The sequence below is a fragment of the Bubalus kerabau genome, chromosome 23 (assembly GCF_029407905.1).
Source record: "Bubalus kerabau isolate K-KA32 ecotype Philippines breed swamp buffalo chromosome 23, PCC_UOA_SB_1v2, whole genome shotgun sequence".
Lineage (NCBI taxonomy): Eukaryota > Metazoa > Chordata > Mammalia > Artiodactyla > Bovidae > Bubalus > Bubalus kerabau.
Genome location: NC_073646.1, coordinates 10,636,395 through 10,652,047, shown reverse-complemented (window position 1 = coordinate 10,652,047; position 15,653 = coordinate 10,636,395). Strand labels below are relative to the sequence as shown.

Below are 15,653 nucleotides of genomic sequence, written 5' to 3'. Positions count from 1 at the left end.
CCATCATCACCATGCTAAAGCTTAAGCTCCAATACTTTGGCCACCTTTTGCATAGAGCCAACTCATTAGAAAAGACTCTGATGCTGGGAAAGATTAAGTGCAGAAGGAAAAGGGGACAATAGGGGATGAGATGGTTGGATGGCATCACCAACTCCATGGACATGAGTGTGAGCAAGCTCTGGGAGACAGTGAAGGACAGGGGAGCCTGGTGTGCTTCGGTCCACGGGGTTGCAAAGAGTCGGACACAACGGAGTGACTAAACAACAACAACAATAGTGGGATCCCTCCCACTTCCTGGGGGCCTTGGAACAATGGACTCCATCATCATCACCATAGTCCCAAACAAAATGGGTAAACACAGGAAAACCCAGGGAAGCTTTTAGCCAGGCCCTTCAAACATGAGCAGCCACTAGTCCAAGTGGCAAGATCCCTGGCTCTTGAGATAAGCAGCATTAATGGAACAATAAATCCTCACTAGTTAAATGCTCCTGAGGAGTTCTGAGGAAACAGGCAGTCCTCAATGGCCTCAGCCAACCCCAGTCCCGATCGTATGAAGGGCACCACGCGGGGGACGTGACACCCCAGGTCCCAGGAGGCCCCTGCCTGCTTCCAGTGCAGACACAGGCGCTGGGGCTGTCCAGGCCCTATGAGTGGATCGGCCTCACGCTCACGCTCAACAGGGACAAAGATCTGAAATAGCCAATGGGGCCCGTTCCCCTCCCCCCGAGCGGTTATCTGCTGCAAAAAGCACTCTAGATCCAGAACCTTTTGTTTCTACTATGATTATTACTCAAGTAATAGACGGTCACTGGAAGGGACAGACAACTAAAGAAGAAAATAAGAGCAAAAAGAAACCAAAGTCTCCTACAGTCCCACCACTAACAGATAAACAGTATGTTATTTCCATATGGAAGTGATGGAATTCCAGTGGAGCTATTTCAAATCCTAAAAGATGATGCTGTGAAAGTGCTGCACTCAATATGCCAGCACATTTGGAAAACTCAGCAGTGGCCACAGGACTGGAAAAGGTCAGTTTTCATTCCAATCCCAAAGAAAGGCAATGCCAAACAATGCTCAAACTACCGCACAATTGCACTCATCTCACACGTTAGTAAAGTAATGCTCAAAATTCTCCAAGCCAGGCTTCAAGAGTATGTTAACTGTGAACTTCCAGATGTTCAAGCTGGATTTAGAAAAGGCAGAGGAACCAGAGATCATATTGCCAACATCCACTGGATCATCGAGAAAGCAAGAGAGTTCCAGAAAAACATCTGCTTCTGCTTTACTGACTATGCCAAAGCCTTTGACTGCATCAATCACAATAAACTGTGGAAAATTCTTAAAGAGATGAGAATACCAGACCACCTGACCTGCCTAAGAAATCTGTATGCAGGTCAAGAAGCAATAGTTAGAACTGGACATGGAACAACAGACTGTTTCCAAATAGGAAAAGGAGTTCGTCAAGGCTGTATAGTGTCACCCTGCTTATTTAACTTATATGCGGAGTACATCATGCAAAATGCTGGGCTGGATGAAGCATAAGCTAAAATCAAGATTTCTGGGAGAAATATCAATAACCTCAGATATGCAGATGACACCACCCTTATGGCAGAAAGTGAAGAGGAACTAAAGAGCCTCTTAATGAAAGTGAAAGAGGGGAGTGAAAAAGTTGGCTTAAAGCTCAACATTCAGAAAACTAAGATCATGGCATCTGGTCCCATCACTTCATCGCAAATGGATGGGGAAATAGCAGAAACAGTGTCAGATTTTTATTTTTTGGGCTCCAAAATCACTGCAGATGGTGACTACAGCCATGAAATCAAAAGATGCTTACTTCTTGGAAGAAAGCTATGATCAACCTAGACAGCATATTAAAAAGCAAAGACATTACTTTGCCAACAAAGGTCCATCTAGTCAAAGCTATGGTTTTTCCAGTAGTCATGTATGGATGTGAGAGTTGGACTATAAAGAAAGCTGAGTGCTGAAGAATTAGTACTTTTGAACTGTGGTGTTGGAGAAGACTCTTGAGAGTCCCTTGGACTGCAAGGAGATCCAATCAGTCCATCCTAAAGGAAATCAGTCCTGAATATTAATTATAAGCACTGATGCTGAAGCTGAAACTCTAATACTTTGGCCACCTGATGAGAAGAACTGACTTATTGGAAAAGACCCTGATGCTGGGAAAGACTCAGGGCAAGAGGAGAAGGGGACGACAGAGGATGAAATGGTTGGACGGCATCACCAACTCAATGGACATGAATTTGAACAGACTCTGGGAGATACTGAAGGACAGGGAAGCCTGGCGTGCTGCAATCCATGGGGTCACAAAGAGTCAGACATGACTGAGTGACTGAACACATGGATTTAAAAATCCAATAGAAATAATGAGCAGATAATAAAACACAGCAGCTCCTGGCCCCACCTCCCCCACCCCTGCCCACTCTCCAGAGGAAGCAGTTTCAAATCTTTTAGGAGTTTCTGTGGATAGTTCCTCCCTCTATTTTGCGATCTGCAAGGACCTCTATTTTGTGATCGAGCCATTTTAGATAGTACACAAGGACCTCCCTTGATGACAGAATTCTGTGTTCCCTCTGCCCCTCCCCACCCAGCAGTCATCAGCAACTGGTGTTGACATTATACCCAGTCACTGCAGAGTCAAGTGGAGGACCAGGAGTTCACTTTCTTCCTTGAATAACTTTTGGTTCTTTCTGGAGCTGTGTCTGATCAGGGCTCATATCCATGACTATTCATATCTATATTCCTTTTTTTTTTTTTTCAATCACTCAGTCCTGTCTGACTCTCTGTGACCTCACACGGACTGTAACCCACCACGCTTCTCTGTCCATGGGATTTCCCAGGCAAGAAAACCACAGTGGGTTGCCTACTCCAGGAGATCTTCCCAACCCAGGGATCGAACCCGAGTCTCTTGCATCTCCTGCATGGGCAGGTGAATTATTTACCACTGAGCCACCTGTGAAGCCTCATCCTCATCCATCCATTCTATATGGGTCCTCATTCTCCCAACTGATCTGTGATCCACAGAACCTTACTTCTTTGCCAATGTGGAAGCTAATATTTTCGCTCTCTCTAACCCCCTGCAGCCCCAAGAGACAAGGTCCCTTTATTGTCCTGACCCCATCAAGGTGTACTTCTCACCAGATCTGTGCAAAGCCATCACTCTGGGGCAGTGGTTCTCAACTGATACAGTTTTTCCTTAAAGGAGACCTCTGTCTGAAGACAGTTTTGGTCTTCACAATTGGAAAAGGGCGGTACTGGCGTCTAGTGGGCGGAGGCCAGGGGTGCTGCTAAACACCCTATGAAGCACAGGATGCCCCACCACAAAGAATTACCTAGTTCAAGAGATTCGCAGTGCAGAGTTTGAGAAACCCTGTTCTGAGACGTCTATTTATCACCATCTTAATTTTTTCTTAAACAGATTTACTGATATAGAATTCACATACCAAAATCTTTACCCAAAGTATACAATTTAATGGCTCAGATGGCAAAGAATCTGCCTGCAATGCAGGAGACCTGGGCTTGATCCCTGGGTCGGGAAGACCCCCTGGAGCAGGAAATGGCAACCCACTCCAGTATTCTTGCCTGCAGAATTCCATGGACAGAGGAGCCTGGTGAGCTACAGTCCACAGGGTCTCAAAGAATCACACACGACTGAGTGACTAACACATATTCACAGAGTTTTCCAACCATTATCACAATCAACCTTAGGATATTTTATCCCCTCACCTCAAAAAAGCCCAGGCAGTCATTTTCCATTTCCGCACCTCACCCCACATACCCTCCTCCAACCCTAGGAAACCACTGATCTATTGCTTCTATGGATTTGCCTATTCTGGGCATTTCATATAAGGAGAATCATATAACGTGTGGGCCCTTGCATCCTTTCTTTTTTTTTTTTTTTTTGTTTTCTTTTATAAAGGAAAGTGAAAAGTGAAGTCGCTCAGTCGTGTCGAATCTTTGCGACCGCATGGCCTGCAGGCCACCAGGCTCCTCCCTCCATGGGATTCTCCAGGCAAGGGCACTGGAGTGGGTTGCCATTTCCTCCTCCACCTTGCATCCTTTCACTGAGCATAACGCTCTCAAGGTTCACCCAGGGTGTCGTATGTGTCGGGACTTCGGTCCTCTTTATTGCTGAATACTACTCCACTGCAAGCTGTGTCTCATCCACCCTGAGATGGGTACCGCACGGTATCCAATCACCGGTGGAAGGTCACCTTCATCTTTTCACCAGCTGCCCAGCATCCCCTCTATGGGTGCACTCGATTCATTTACCCTGTTCCTCTCTGGGAGGTATCTGAGTGGTTTCCAACTTTCTATTGCTAAGAATAGTGGAAAGCTGGGTGGAAACTTTCAGAGTATGGAAGTCCATATTCTGCCTACGCACAGGGCGGGGTGGGGGGTGGTGTTAAGTTTTGTTCTAGTGTTTGGCTTTTTTCTCAATGAGAACAGAATTCTCCCCAAAGCATTCTGTCCACCTAACAGGCACCTTGGGGTAGTCACTTACTCTTCATCTGTTTGTACACAGTTATCAAGCTCGATCACGTGGCTCCCAATGAACCAGACCAAATTGGAGAAGTAAGGGACGGCGGTTTTGTCTCTGATATAGTGCAGCATTGCCTGGTTATCCACTGAGAAGATTCACAAAAGAAGAGAAAAAAAAAAAAGTCAAGCTACCAAAAATAACTTGGGGGGAGATTTAAAAAAAAAAAAGCAATGAAAAAGCCCTCTACTATAATCTGACTCTTTTCTGTCTTTCCTGGAAATACTTTAAAATGGTTGCCTTTTTCAGAAAACTATGAAGGTAGTTATGTTATTTTTATAATTAATAAAATCAATGAATCAGGGTTAAACATTGATAGTGCATGAGGAAACCTACTTATCAGCAGTGCATTTAGCTAGACTACAATGAAAACTACACCATTCTCAAGCAAGTTTCTCATATTTGCATGTAAGGGTAAGTCAAGAAAACAGAAAACCAGAAGTTATTAACTTACATGACACTGGAATAAGGAACACGGGAATCGTCATTGAAGGAAAGGCAAAAAACAGACAAGAGTTAACAAGGTGAGGAGCTGGGAGGGTGAGACAGTTGCTCAGAGGGGCAGAGAGCTAGGGCAGGAGGCATCTAGACAGAAAGACACAGGTTAGAAGAGAGCAGAGAGCAGGAGGCGGCAGGGCTGGGGCTCAGACGGGTCAGAGTCCAGAGGCCTGTGGGCTGGCCCGTAACCGGTGAGCGGAGCCAGCAGGCCCAGGGGTGAACGGGGGCGCCGTGGCCCCAGAGCAGCAATCCTCGCTGCCGGTTCACTCCCACCTTGCAGGGCCGCGCGCCCGCAGCAGCCACATCTTCAAGTCAGAAATCCAGGCTGTGACTCCAGCTCTCTCAAGTTTTAAATAGTGACGACCATATATTTTTTTCAAAAAATATCTAAACCAAGGAAAACCTGTCTGAGAGCTGGATTTGGCCTCCAGGTTATGACCCCCAGATGGGCCCCTGCTCTGAGCTCTTAGAAGCCTCTCCAATCTAAGGCCATCCCAGAACCAGGCTGGAGCGAGTCCCCAAGCAGCGCCTAAACCCCCCTCCCAATTAGGGGTCATCTCCAGTAATAATGTCTTAACTTGGGAAGGCAAAGCATCTGGTCCCTGAGGAAACAGGGTCCCCGCTCCAGGGTGGTGACTACACGGGAAGTAACCCAGGCGTCGTTAGGCAGAGAGGCCAGCACAACTCCAGGCCAGGAGACTCATGTCCAGCCAGCCTTTGAGCCCCCGGGGGCAAGAAGCCACAGAAGGGCTTTCTCCTGGGGGCAGTGATTTGGGCGTCCAGTACTTTCTGAAAGGAGGTATTTGTTGTTGGGTTTTGCAGCAGGTTGAGAATACAACATTGCCCCCTGCTGTTTGCAACAAGAAATGTGCTTGTACATTACAGATAACGTACCTCCTGGCTGTACTGAAGTGTATTTTACAGGCCAAGGAGCAAATTCAAAGACTCGTTTGAGTTTCAAAGACAGCTATGCCTTAAATAATTAACACACGTGCCTCTCTCAGGCCACCACGCCTTCCATGTGTCGGCACTGTGGGAGACTTCCCCTTGCAGAATTAAGTGCGTGGAGAGGCACAGGAATTTATTTAAGGGGGTGGCTAAATGGCCCACGATGACAGCCTTTCATGAGACGGGTAACCCCAGCCATAACAAATGAAGTCCCTGTTACCACCACAGAACTGTCTGTACAGACTCATGAGAGCAAGCACCTGCTGTCATGTTAGAAACCCAACAAGGTGCAAGCCCACAGGGGAGCTTACCTTTGTAGACGTTTAAAGTTATGGTTCTTACAGCAATTCTGACCATGCTTTCAGGGTGGTTGAAAAATTTGATGGCTTCTGTATACAGGGCGAAGTCATTAGTGTGCTAAAACACAAGAAGTACCCAAAATGAGTCACACACCCATAAAACATGCCTGCCCCTGCCCCGGATTTCTGAACCCTATCAGTGAAAGTCGCTCAGTTGTGTCCGACTCTTTGTGATCCCATGGACTATACAGTCCATGGAGTTTTCCAGGCCAGAGTACTGGAGTGGGTAGCCTTTTGTGTCTCCAGGGGATCTTCAAAACCCAGGAATCGAACCCAGGTTCTCCCGCATTGCAGGCAGATTCTTTACCAGCTGAGCCACCAGGGAAGCCCAAGAATACTGGAGTGGGTGGCCTATTCTTTCTCCTGTGGATCTTCCCGACCCAGGAATCAAACCCCTGCATTGCAGGCAGATACTTTACCAGCTAAGTCACCAAGGAATCCTACCAGAGACTTCATAAAAGACACACACACACAGAGCACCCATGTGAACCTTAAGCCGGTGGTTCACTCCCTGCAGGGAGTGTGCGGAGGGGTGGGACGGTGAGACCATGGAAGAAACAGAAGTGGGTCCAGCCAACGCCAGGCCTAGGTTCAGGATCTGTTCCACCACTCTTAGCTGTGTGATGAAGTATCTCTAAGCCTCCGTTTCTACATTTGTAAAATGAGGATAATAGTTCCCACTTCGTGGTTGCTAAGATTAAATGAGATTATTTCAGGTACAGTGCATACCCTGCTGCCCGATCCCTAAGGAGCACTCGGTGATAATTCAGATGCAGTTATTAGATGCTGCTTCAACTAATAAAAGGCAAATGCGAAGTCTGACTACATTTAGACTCTCTTTTGCTGCTACTGCTGCTAAGTCACTTCAGTTGTGTCCGACTCTGTGCGACCCCATACATGGCAGCCCACCAGACTCCTCTGTCCCTGGGATTCTCTAGGCAAGAATACTGGAGTGGGTTGCCATTTCCTTCTCCAAGATCCTCTTTTAGCTAATATATATCTTTATTTGGAAACACTAAAAGTGTAAACATTACCATGGAAGAGAAGGATCTTGGGAATCTCCTGCCATTAAAAAGGGGTTATCAGAACAGATCAAAACCAGAGAACAGATCAAAACCATTCAGAACCAGAGAAGTGGAGCCTTAATTAAGGAAAAGGCGCACAGGATCCGGGCTGGAGCATGAAATGACGTGCTCTGCTGCCCTCTTCTGGCCAGTGTTTCGCATGGCACCCAATCAGACTGGAGGGCACCCCCAGGCAGGGAAGACGGAACCAGCGACCTTCAGTGAGGTGACACCTGTCTAATGAGGGCAACGCGACTTTGAGCACTAGACACAGGTGTGCACCTAACAGGTGGCAGCTACTGCACCAGCCCACAGAAACGGAAACCAAGTCCACCTCAAAGATCAGGCTCTTATGACTCCTCTGGGATCAGCTGGATATTCTTCCAGAAGCATCACTACGGCCCCAGAATCCCTGCATGCTGCCCTCCCCGCCCCACCCCACCCCCAGCCACCAGCAGGTACACAGAAGCCCAGCTGCACCTGAACTGGGGAAGAACCTGCCCCCATCTCTGGTCTAAAATTCACAGGTGGGTTTCTTTCTGCCCAAGATAGCCTCTGGGAGAATGCAAACAGCACCCCTTTCGTCTCTGAACACATTCAATGAGCATGTACTGGGTACCAGGCACTGGGCCACACAATGTTAATCTTCTAAACCATCCCACACCTTGTGGCTGGCAGCTAGTATTCTTTCCTTTTGTAAAAGGGAAGAGCGGCCTTCCCTTGTAAAAGAAATGGACCATGTGGCTGTTGAGTTTTAATGAAGTCGTTTTCAGGAACAATATGTGAGCAAGAGGCCAGTTTTTGCTCATTACAAATATAGACAAAAAAAATCAAAGTGCAGAAGCCTGTTGCCACATCCTATGAAGACAGCTGGGTGGATTTTGCCCAAACTCAGAAGAAATGTCTGGGACCGTGGTCTGACTTCAAGTACAGGCTGTGCAGCATATGTGACCACCGATCAGAGGACACCTGCCGGACAAACAGCACGTGGCTGTGTGGCAGCTGGCCTCCAAGATGGCCCAATGACCCTCACCTCCTAGAGGCCCACCCTGTGCCTCCTTCCACGCTGAGTCAGGGCTGGCCTGGGTGGCCTAAAGAAGACAATGGAAGAGACGGTGTGTGGCTTCTGAGGCCCCATCAGGAAAGGCATTACAGCTTGCCTTGATGTCTTGGGATCATTTATTCTATGGGAAGCCAACTGCCACGCCAGGAGGACGCCCAAGCAACTCCCTGGAGGGGACTGTGTAACCGGGGCCTCCCAGCAACAGCCAGCGCTGAATGGTCAGTCATGTGGACGAGCCACCCTGGAAGCAGATTCCCCAACCCTAATCCAGCCTTTGGATGACTGCAGCCTTGTGAGACACTGAGCCAGAACCGTCCTGCCAGGCCATTCCCCAACACCAGACACACTGTGAGAGAAATGTGACAGAATTCTGACCAGCAAGGCGGGAAAGGAAGTCTGCTGGGAGGCTTCTGGGAAAGAAGTTTGGGGAACGTTAGAAGGGGGCACAAGAAAGGACATGATATCACCAGGCTTTTCAGCAGTGGCAAGTGAGTATGTGGTGTCTGGACCTTTTGCAGCTATCCTGAGACCATGAGGGGTTTGAGCCTGAAGACAGATGCCAGCTCAGCAGAGCAGGACAATGGAAAAGCCTGGGTTGCTCACGAAGTGGTCGAGCCACAGGATGAGCTAGTCCCAGGAAAGCCAGCATCTGTACTTTTTGGAATGTGAGATTTATTGACCTGATCGCTCAAGCTCCTCTTAATTGTAAGAACAATGGCAACTCATTTATTTAAATTGTTAGTAATTCTCCCAAAGAATACCACAGTAAGGAATGACAAGGGCTACAGTTTTAGGGAGTCAGGTACATAGTAGTTGCTTTGAAGACACCATCTCATTTAATTCAACCCCTGGAAAACCCTTCAAGGTAGAAACTATCATCAGCATTTCTCAGATGAAGAAATTGAGGCTCAGAGGACTAAGACCCCTGTAAGGTCACATAGCAGCTAGTGGTCACATAGCGGCAAGCGGTCACAGCGGCAAGCGGTCACATAGCGGCAAGCGGTCACAGCGGCAAGCGGTCACATAGCGGCAAGCGGTCACATAGCAGCAAGTGGGGAAGCTGGGTTTGACTGCAGTCATCACTCTTTCGCCAACAGAGGAACACATCCCAAGTTAATTTCTGGGCACTTCTCCCTACCAAGAGTATCATGCTCTCAGGTAGCACAAATTGAATTTTACATTAAAACCAGAAAAGGTAACTTGTTCAATAAAAAAAAAACAAAAAACCATGCCAAGGTCAAACAGTGTTGCTATGAAATAGTGAATCAGGAAATGGTGAATGCAAACGTGCTTTGTAAACAGACACAAGGTCACCCAAGCCAAAGGCGCTGCTTGAACTGGCTAGCTTCCAAACAAACATGCCTCTGTGCAGCTACTTACCTCATTGTAAAAGAAATGGACCGTGTGGTTGTTGAGTTTTAATGAAAGCGTTTTCAGGAACGATATGTAATATGCCATAATCTCCTCATCAGAAAAGTCGAACTTGTGGACAATGATAGAATTTACATAGTTATTAGAGAGCAAATAATCTAGAGGGAGAAAAAAAAAGAAAAGGAAAAAGATTAATTAATTCACACTGGAGGAAAGACAAGCAGAGAAAGTCCAGGAACAAGCAGATGACCACGTGAAGGGACTTGAACCAGTCAGGCTGACAGGGAGCAGCTTAAACTTTAACCAGCACAGAACTCAGCCACCATGCGTAGTCACTACAAAGTTCAAGAGCGAGGCCCCAGAAAGCCCAGGACACGGCTGCCTCCCACACCAGACACAAGAACCCTCGAGCATTTTCCTCCCTTGCTAGCAAAGTTCAGTGAGAGAGCCGGTGGCAGGGCAGACTAGGTGGTATGTGGGCAGTTTCACAAACCACCCACAGACGAGGGTCAGCTGCACCATGTCTTATGAAAGATGGCCCCATTTCGCCATCAAAAGTCACAATGTCACCCTTGAGTGCCACAGAAGGCTCCGCATGGCAACACGATTTATAGAGGCCCCTGGAGGCTCAGCCTCCACGACCGGGCCAGCACCAGGCGGACTGCTTTGCATCATCACTCACCACGACGGTGAACCTGCAGAGTAGGCCTGTTTGCCGTGTTTTGCAGGTGAGTAAAAACACTAAGGTTAATTAATCTGCCCAAGGACAGAGAGACAGTAAGTCAGGAATGGAATCCAAACTTCAGTTCACTGTCCTGTGTTAATACCATGCCCTCATGGGGGCCAGGGGCTTCCCTGGTGGCTCAGCTGGTAAAGAATCCACCTGCAATGCAGGAGACTCCAGTTTGATTCCTGGGTGGGGAAGACCCGCTAGAAAAGGGATAGGCTACCCACTCCAGTATTCTTGGGCTTCCCTGGTGGCTCAGCTGGTAAAGAATCTGCCTGCAACGTGGGAAATCTGGGTTCAATCCTGGGTTGGGAAGATCCCCTGGAGAAGCAAAAGGCTACCCACTCCAGTATTCTGGCCTGGAGAATTCCATGGACTGTATAGTCCATGGGGTTGCAAAGAGTCGGACATGACTGGGCGAGTTTCATTTCACATGGGGGCCAAGGAGGAAAACTGGATAACGAGGCCCTGGGGGCACTGGATCCACAAGGAAGTGGCCATCCTGCTAAGCTCCCAGGCCCTGCTGGGAGAGAGCGTCCCATGGTGAGAGCTTCCAGCCGTGCAAAGGAAGCTAGAAAATACAGATCTTAATGCTGTTACCTTTGAAGTTGAAATGTCAGCCACTAGATCCACTAGTTTTGGAAGCTGTGCTTGCCAGCGAAAACAGTCTACAGAACCCCTGCCACTCATGGGCCTGCAGTCTGCAGTCTTGGCCTTGGGCCCTGGCCAGACAAGTTGTCCTCTGAGTCCTCACCAGACACCCTGCGAAGCTAGTGCTGCCGTGCCCACCGTCGGCCCTTCCATTCTGGCTGCCTCCCCACAGATGGGTAAAGGCCAGACACAACCCATACCAGCATACGGGCAGACCCATACCAGCATACGGGCAGACCCACACCAGCATACGGGCAGACTCACACCAGCATACGGGCAGACTCACACCAGCATACGGGCAGACTCAGCGAGGCAGGAGAGCGGGCTGGCACCTCTCTACCTCTGGTTGTGGGACCAGCAACATGGCCTCCCTGGAGCTTATCAAGACTTGTGGAGTCTTGGGCCCCGGCCCTGACCACCTACTCAGATTTCTGGGTGGGCCCAGTGCTCCGTGTGTTAAGAAGGCCCGCTGGGCTTCCCCATCATGCTGCCACCTCAGAGGCACTGGCTTCAAAGGTAAACTTGGACCCACACTGCCTGAGTGGCTTCCCAGCTGGGTGACCTTGGGCAGGACGTGTACGCTCCTCACTCCCCAGCTTTCCCATCTGAAAGCAGGAATTAACGAGACCCTCCTCACGTGAGGAAGCAGGTAAAACAGGAAAAGCTCTGAGGACCCGGAGGAGCACAGAGGCGCCCTCTGTGCAGGAGCTGCCAGGCTTCGCCTCCGCACTCTGGCTCGGAGGCTCTGAACCTCCACCCCCAGTCCACCAGTCGCCACAACTGCTGTTCTCGGGGGAAAAACAGAAAGAAAAAACAGAAAGCTGTTTGGTGCCAAAGAGGTACCTAACTTAGGCCAATCAGAGAATTACTGAAAAGGTTGGAACACCAAGAAGAGTCATCCGGGAGCACGGGATGAGAGAGGGGTCGCAGCAAGGGCACTCTGCCAGGGTCGCCTCAGAACGGTCTCCAAGGCGCTGCAGGCAGGACACCAAGTCTGTAGTTTTCAAAATCTCAGTGATAACAACTCTTGAGGTAAGTCTTATGGCTCACTCTAAGAGAAAAGGCAGTGGGGTCCTAAGAATTTTAACACGTTTAAAAATGAGGAAAATTCCATGGACAGGTAAGTCTGGCCATGCTCGAGTCCATAGCGTCACAGAGTCAGATGTGACTGAAGAACTGAAGCATGAAAATGAGGTTATGCACAACCACACAAAATACGCATACTGAGTCTCTTCAGTCGTGTCCAACTCTTTGTGACCCTGGGGACTGTAACCTGCCAAGTTCTTCTGTCCATGGGATTCTCCAGGCAAGAACATGGGAGTGGGTTGCCGTGCCCCCTCCAGGGGATCTTTCCGAGCCAGGGATGGAGCCCATACCTCCTGCGCCTCCTGCATTGACAGGCGGATTCTTTACCACTAGTGCCACCTGGGAGGCCCAGAATCTACAGGGTGCAGCAGAAGCAGTTCTAAGAAGGAAGTTTAAAGTGATACAAGTGAAAGTCAAAGTCAAAGTCACTCAGTCGTGTCCGACTCTGAGACCCCATAGACTATACAGTCCATGGAATTCTCCAGGCCAGAATAGTGGAGTGGGTAGCCGTTCCCGTCTCTAGGGGATCTTTCCAACCCAGGGATCAAACCCAGGTCTCCTGCATTGCAGGCGGATTCTTCACCAGCTGAGCCACAAAGGAAGCCCATATGGGCCTTCCTCAAAAAAAGAAAATCTCAAGAAAAACAACCTAAGCTAACACCTAAAGAAATAGAAAAAGAAGAACAAACAAAACCTAAAGTCAGCAGAAGGAAAGAAATCGTGAAAATCAGAGAGGAAATAAATAAAATTAAGAAAACAATTTTAAAAATCAGTAAAACCAAGAGCTAGTGTTTTGAAAGGATAAACAAAATCAACACACCTCTGGCCAAGCTCCTCAGGAAGAAAAGACACAGAACCCAATAAACAAAATAAGAAATGAAAAAAAAGAAATAACAATTGATACTGCAGAAACACAAAAAGAAAAAAAAATCACAAGAGTATACTCTAAAGGGTCATATGCCAACAAAATGGACAACCTAGAAGAAATGGACAAGTTTCTAGAAACATACAGCCCTCCACAACTGAATCAAAAAGAAATAGATAATTTGAACAGACTAGTTACTAGAAGGGAAATAGAATCTGTAGTTCAAAATAAGAAAAAACTCCCTTCAAACAAAAGTCCAGGACCAGAACCAGATAGCTTCACTGGGGAATTCTACCAAACATAAAAAGGACTTACAGTGACCCTTCTCAAACTCTTTCAGGACTTCCCTGGTGATCCGGTGGGTAAGAACCCGCCTGCCAATGCAGGCGACACCAGTTTGATCCCTGCTCTGGGAAGATTCCACGTGCCACAGGGCAACTGAGTCCCTGCGTCGCAGCTGCTGAAGCCTGCATGCGCTAGAGCCTCGGCAGCAAGACACACCAACGCAATCAGAAGCCTGCGCTCCAGTCAGCGAAAGCCCAAGCACGACAGCCAAGACCCAGCACAGCCAACAGTAAATAAATTAATTTTTAAAACTCAACTCTTCCAAAAGACTGTAGAGGAGGGAACACTTCCACAGTCCTTTTATGAGCCACCAAGACCCTGATACCAAGACCAGACAAAGATACTACTAAAAAGGAAAATTACAGGCCAGTATCTTTGATGAATATAGATGCAAAAATTTTGAACAAAATATTAGCAAACCATATCCAACAACAGATAAAAAAGATAATACACCATGATTGAGTTGGATTCATCCTAGGTTCACAAGCATGGCTCAATGACGCAAATCAATCAGTGTGATATACCACATAAACAAAAGGAAAGACAAAAATCACATGATCATCTCAATAGATACAGAAAAAGCATTTGATAAAATTCAACATTCATTCACGATAAAAATTTTCACCAAAGTGGGTCTAGAGGGAACATATCTCAACATAATAAAAGTCATTTATGACAAACCCACAGCCAACATGATACTCAGTGATGAAAATCTGCAAGCCTTCCCACTAAATTATGTAACAAGACAATGATGCCCACTCTTACCACTTTTATTCAACATAGTATTGGAAGTCTTAGTCATAAAAATCAGACAAGAAAAGGAAATAAAAGGCATCCAAATTGGAAGGTGGAAGGACGGAGGTAAAATTGTCATTACATGCAGATGACATGATATTCTATACAGAAAACCATAAAGGTGGTGCCAGTGGGAAAGAATTCAGCTACCAATGTAGGAGACACAAGAGACGTGGGTTCGATCCCTGGGTTGGGAAGATCCCTTGGAGTAGGAAATGGCAACCCACTCCAGTACTCCTGCCTGGAAAATTCCATGGACAGAGGAACCTGAAGGCCTACAGTCCATAGGGTTGCAAAGGGTCGGACATGACTAAGCACACACGCACACACCGATTCCACGAGAAAACGATTAGGACTGAGAAATGAACTCAGGAAGGCGGCAGGATGTAAGGTTAGCACACAGGAATCTGTCACGTTTCTTTACACTGACAATGAAATAGCAGGAAGTTAGAGGAAAAAAGATAATCCCTTTTAAAATCATGTCAAAAAAAAAAATACCTAGGAATAACCCAATCAAGGAGGTGAAAGATACACACTGAAAAGTAAAAAACATTGAGAAAGGAAACTGAAGATGCTTTAAAGAAACGGGAAGATATCCCATGCTCATGGATTGGAAGAATTAAGATAGTTAAAATGGTCATACTACCCAAAGCGATCTATAGATTTAATGTGATCCCTATCAAATTACCCATGACATCTTTCACAGAAGTAGAAAAAATAATCCTAAAATTTATATGAAAGACCCAGAACTGCCACAGCAATCCTGAGGGAAAAGAACAAAGCTAGAGGCATAACCCTCCCAGATTTCAGACAATACTACAAAGTCACAATCATCAAAGCAGTGCGGTATTGGCACAAAAACAGACAGATTTATGGACCAGAATAGAGGTCCCAGAAGTAAACTCTCACACCTACAATTGATTAATCTTCAACAAAGGAGGCAAGAATATACAATCACATAAAGACAGTCTCTTCAGCAAGCAGTGTTCAAAAGCGAGAGACCCACATGTAACTAAATGACGTGAGAACATACCCTCTTACCGTACACAAAAAGAAATTCAAAAATGGCTTAAAGACTTAAATTCATGACATCAGAAAACTCCTAGAAGAGAAGAGAGGCAAAACATTCTCTGACACAAATCGTACCAATGTTTTCTTGGTCAGTCTCCGAAAGCAATAGAAATAAAAACAAAAATAAGCGAATGGGACCCAATCAAATTTATAAGCTTTTACACAGCATAGGAATCCATAAGCAAAATGAAAAAACAAACTACAGAATGGGAGGAAATATTTGCAAATGATGTGACCAACAAGGGCTTAATT

At 47.0% G+C, this 15,653-nt stretch overlaps 1 protein-coding gene across 6 annotated transcripts in view; it reads right to left on the bottom strand.

Moving 5' to 3' along the window:
• Positions 1-15,653, bottom strand: part of CLEC16A (C-type lectin domain containing 16A) — a 231,838-nt gene that overhangs the window by 190,669 nt on the left and 25,516 nt on the right. For all 6 annotated transcript variants that reach the window (XM_055562157.1, XM_055562154.1, XM_055562155.1 and 3 more), the window contains 3 exons: positions 9,871-10,019; positions 6,316-6,421; positions 4,523-4,646 (listed from right to left, as the gene is read on the bottom strand). In XM_055562157.1, coding sequence (XP_055418132.1) covers positions 4,523-4,646; positions 6,316-6,421; positions 9,871-10,019 — 379 coding nt within the window. The remainder of the gene's footprint in view (positions 1-4,522; positions 4,647-6,315; positions 6,422-9,870; positions 10,020-15,653) is intronic.